Source organism: Octopus bimaculoides, chromosome 18, assembly GCF_001194135.2.
Source record: "Octopus bimaculoides isolate UCB-OBI-ISO-001 chromosome 18, ASM119413v2, whole genome shotgun sequence".
Classification (NCBI taxonomy): Eukaryota; Metazoa; Mollusca; class Cephalopoda; order Octopoda; family Octopodidae; genus Octopus; species Octopus bimaculoides.
Genome location: NC_068998.1, coordinates 48,434,706 through 48,438,571, shown reverse-complemented (window position 1 = coordinate 48,438,571; position 3,866 = coordinate 48,434,706). Strand labels below are relative to the sequence as shown.

Genomic DNA, 3,866 nt, shown 5'->3' with positions numbered 1-3,866 from the left:
TATGTATGTATATATATATATATGTATATATATGTATGTATATATATATGTATATATATGTATGTATATATATGTATATATATGTATATATATATATGTATATATATATATGTATATATATATATGTATATATATATATGTATATATATATATATGTATATGTATATATATGTATATGTATATATATATATATATATATGTGTGTGTGTTTGTTTGTGTGCCTGTGTTTGTCCCCCCCCAACATCGTTTGACAACCGATGCTGGTGTGTTTACGTCCCCGTAACTTAGCAGTTTGGCAAAAGAGACCAATAGAATAAGTACTAGGATTACAAAGAATAAGTCCTGGGGTCGATTTGCTTGACTAAAGGCGGTGCTCCAGCATGGCCACAGTCAAATGACTGAAACAAGTAAAAGAGTAAAAGAGTCACTTAATTAAAATCTCACAGCTACAAGATAATGCCGGATAAATTCAAAAACAATGTGAAGAAATAAGAATTGCATTTGATAGAATAATTTGAATGCTTAAAGGTTAAAGAATTTTTTTTTTTTTTTATCTTAATGACCATTATTGGCAGTCTGGTGGTGTATGCTTTTGGTCAGAAAGTGCAGTGATAATTTCGGTCATGGTGGACGTAGGCATTAGGAGAGGCTGTGTGAGTGGAATAACATCACACACTTGTGTTATTATGTCATTTATAATCTCTGTCTTGTAGCAGACAATTGGTCTTGTATGAAGTCTCTGTAGACTTCATAAAATTGCTGCTGCCACTACTACTGCTACTACTACTACCACCACTATTGTTGTTGTTGTTGTGACAGGGCTAGGTAATCTTATTAGATTATGATCAATTTGATTTCAATGACTGCTTGAGATACAGATGGCAGTTCACTTTCCGAATTAAGGTTTGGGGTTATTTGAAGTGGTGGTGGTGGTGGTTTTATTGGTGGAGATGGCAGTGAAATAAAAGGTTCTTGTAAGTATGGAAGCCAATAATGACAATAATCTAATCCAAGGTAACATTAAAATGTCTTATACTGCTTCAGGTCCATTTATTTAAACCCATTCACAGAACATATGTGATTTCATGTGTCTGTAAAATTTACACACCCACTCACACATACACAAACATTGAGCACTACTAACTGTATTCTATACTGAGAACATTTGGATCTTATCTGTGAACTAAATACAGACATACACGCGAGAGGTTTGTAAGTCCCAGCAATGGCAGTGTTGGGTCTTCTCAGTTAAGCTTCCAATCTCATCTCCCAAATATACCACTTCATATCTCCTGATCTACTCTCTTCCAAAGATGTCGTACCAGAGAAAAAATTTATCAATGAATCAATCAAGGAATTGAAGAAATCACTCAATTTGGAAGCTAAACTGGAAATAATTAGCTGCATGCATCATCAAGCCATTTTGCCTTCCGTAAAGGATGAAAGGCAAAGTCGACCTCAGCGGAATTTGAACTCAGAACGTTACGGCAGACGAAATACTGCTATGCATTTTACCCGGCAGGGTAACGTTTCTGCCAGCTCGCCGTCTTCAAATTCTGAGTTCAAATTCTGCCACGGTCAACTTTGGCTTTCATCCTTTCAGGGTTGATAAATTAAGTACCAGTTGCGTACTAGGGCTGATCTAATCGACTGGTCCCACTCCCCCAAAATTTCGGGCCTTGTGCCTAGAGTAGAAAAGATCAGTGATCCAACTAGAAACATCTTATTAATTCCTGACATTGTATCTTAATACCACACACCACACTTTTTTTTACCTTCTCTCACTGATTTCCCATGCATTCTTACCTGTACATCCTGTCCCTCTATGTATTAGAAACACTATTTGGTAAACTACTTTAACAAGACTTCGAAGTCACAGTCAGTGACCCTTATTCTAAAAGTATAGAAATATTTGACTACACCATGTATTGAGTCCATTTTTTTAATGTTTCTTGCTTGTTGATACAAAGGACATATAAGTATTAATGTGTGTGCACAGGTGTGTTCGCATACGTACACACAACCATACATGTAATGCATGTCGATACACATCCAGAAAATTTTGTCAGGTTTTGGTGAATAAAAAATGAATATAATAATGTTTAAAATTGACAGGAATTTTAAGTAAAATCTTTTAAAACGTGTAAATTGGAAATCAATTTTGTTGAAAAACAGGTAAATTCTGAACTTCTTGTATATGAACTTATATGTATGTATACTGCTGTGTGTGTGTGTGTGTGTGTGTCTGTAAGTATATATATATATTTGTGTGCATGTGTGTAGATATATATGTAAACATTTCTATATGTATACATATGTGTATGTAAGTATATGCGTTTGTGCGTGTGTATGTGTTTGTGTGTGTGTATACTGTTTGTATATGTGTATACGTGTTTGTATATGTGTGTATGTGTGTGTGTATATATATATATATATATATATATATATATAATGTGTAAATGTCTTTATATCTGTATGTATACATGTATATTTGAGTATGTATATATTATTTAAAAAAATATATTTATAAAGCTGTTGTATAATAAATGTCCGTTATTTCATTGACAATTGAAATCTAAAATTACAGTTATTTGTTTGTCTCTCAAGACATTTCGATATATCTTCCTTTGAATGTTCAATTTTACATCTACGTTCTCATGCTTGCATGGGTTGGGAGAGTCCTTTCCAACACAACAGCTTGCTATTCTTTAGTCATCTGTTTTTTTGTTAGTTTCAGCAGATTGGCATCAGTTTTTACCATTTCTGCTTAAGTTCCACTTTTCCAAGAGAGAGAGGGCACGAGAAAGAGAGAGGGCATGAGAGAGGGAGAGAGGGCGTGAGAGAGAGAGAGAGGGCGAGCGTGTGAGTGAGTGTATGTGTGAGAGTGTGTGAGTATCTTTGTTTTGAGATCACATGATTGTTCTAAATGAATGTCATTCATTTCTAATATCCTACACAAACATATCTAGCCATGGGGGAAATATTGTGGTTGTTGGAAACAGGTAAGACTCAGCGAACAGAAGAGCATTGAGCCATAGAAGATCTGTCTCAAGAAACTATGTCCAACCCTTTGCAAGCATGGAAACATGGTCTGTTAAAATGACGATAACATATATATATGTGTGTGTGTGTGTGTGTTTCTTTACATTTCTTCTACCTGCTCTGTTTTATTTTCTACAGGTAAAACCCCATCAGAGAGTGACAAGCTGGACTCTGCACTTGCGCAGTGTCTCCTTACAACTGACATTATCGTCCCTAGCACTCAAGTAAAGATCTCTCAAGTGGACACCACGAAATACATCCATGTACAACACAACGGCACCTCTGTCCGAGTTTTCCGAGAAACATCAGTATGAAAACTACTGACGGTTATAATAATAATAATAATAATAATGATTATAATATTGACAGCAACAACAATTGCATCAACAGTGATTATACAATGTTAATTTCTTTCTATTGCCATATGGACATTTGATAATAATAATAATAATAATAATAATATTGACAATAATTGTAATTATACTAATGATAATGGTATTAACTTTTATCCTTTTTTTTATTTATTTAATTTTTTTTTTATTTGTACTTTAAAACAAAAAACAGAAAGAAAAAATTCCAAAAAAAAAAAGAAAAAAAAGAAAAATTGATAATTATTTCACAAATTGTTCTAACCCACCTTGATTAACGATTTAAATTGGGAGGGTGGGGTTTAACTGTTAATTTTGGGGTGGGTGGGAAAATTATTAAGTATTAGGGTGGATTAGGGGTTATTACGACCTTTTTTTTTTGTTGTTATTGTTGATTTTTCTACTCCACCCCCAACCTTCCCCCCACCTCCACCACCGTCAGCAACAACAGATATT

General features: G+C 34.0%; 1 protein-coding gene across 3 annotated transcripts in view; it reads left to right on the top strand.

The window, feature by feature from the left end:
- The window catches only part of LOC106877914 (inositol polyphosphate-5-phosphatase A), a 158,401-nt gene extending 154,541 nt beyond the window's left edge, over window positions 1-3,860 (top strand). Inside the window, exon 18 of one of the 3 annotated variants that reach the window (XM_014926984.2) lies at window positions 3,181-3,860. In XM_014926984.2, the coding sequence (XP_014782470.1) occupies window positions 3,181-3,356 (176 nt within the window). In that variant the 3' untranslated portion in view covers window positions 3,357-3,860. The remainder of the gene's footprint in view (window positions 1-3,180) is intronic. The other 2 variants (XM_052974558.1, XM_014926994.2) reach the window with 2 other exon arrangements.
- Window positions 3,861-3,866: the final 6 nt, after the last annotated feature.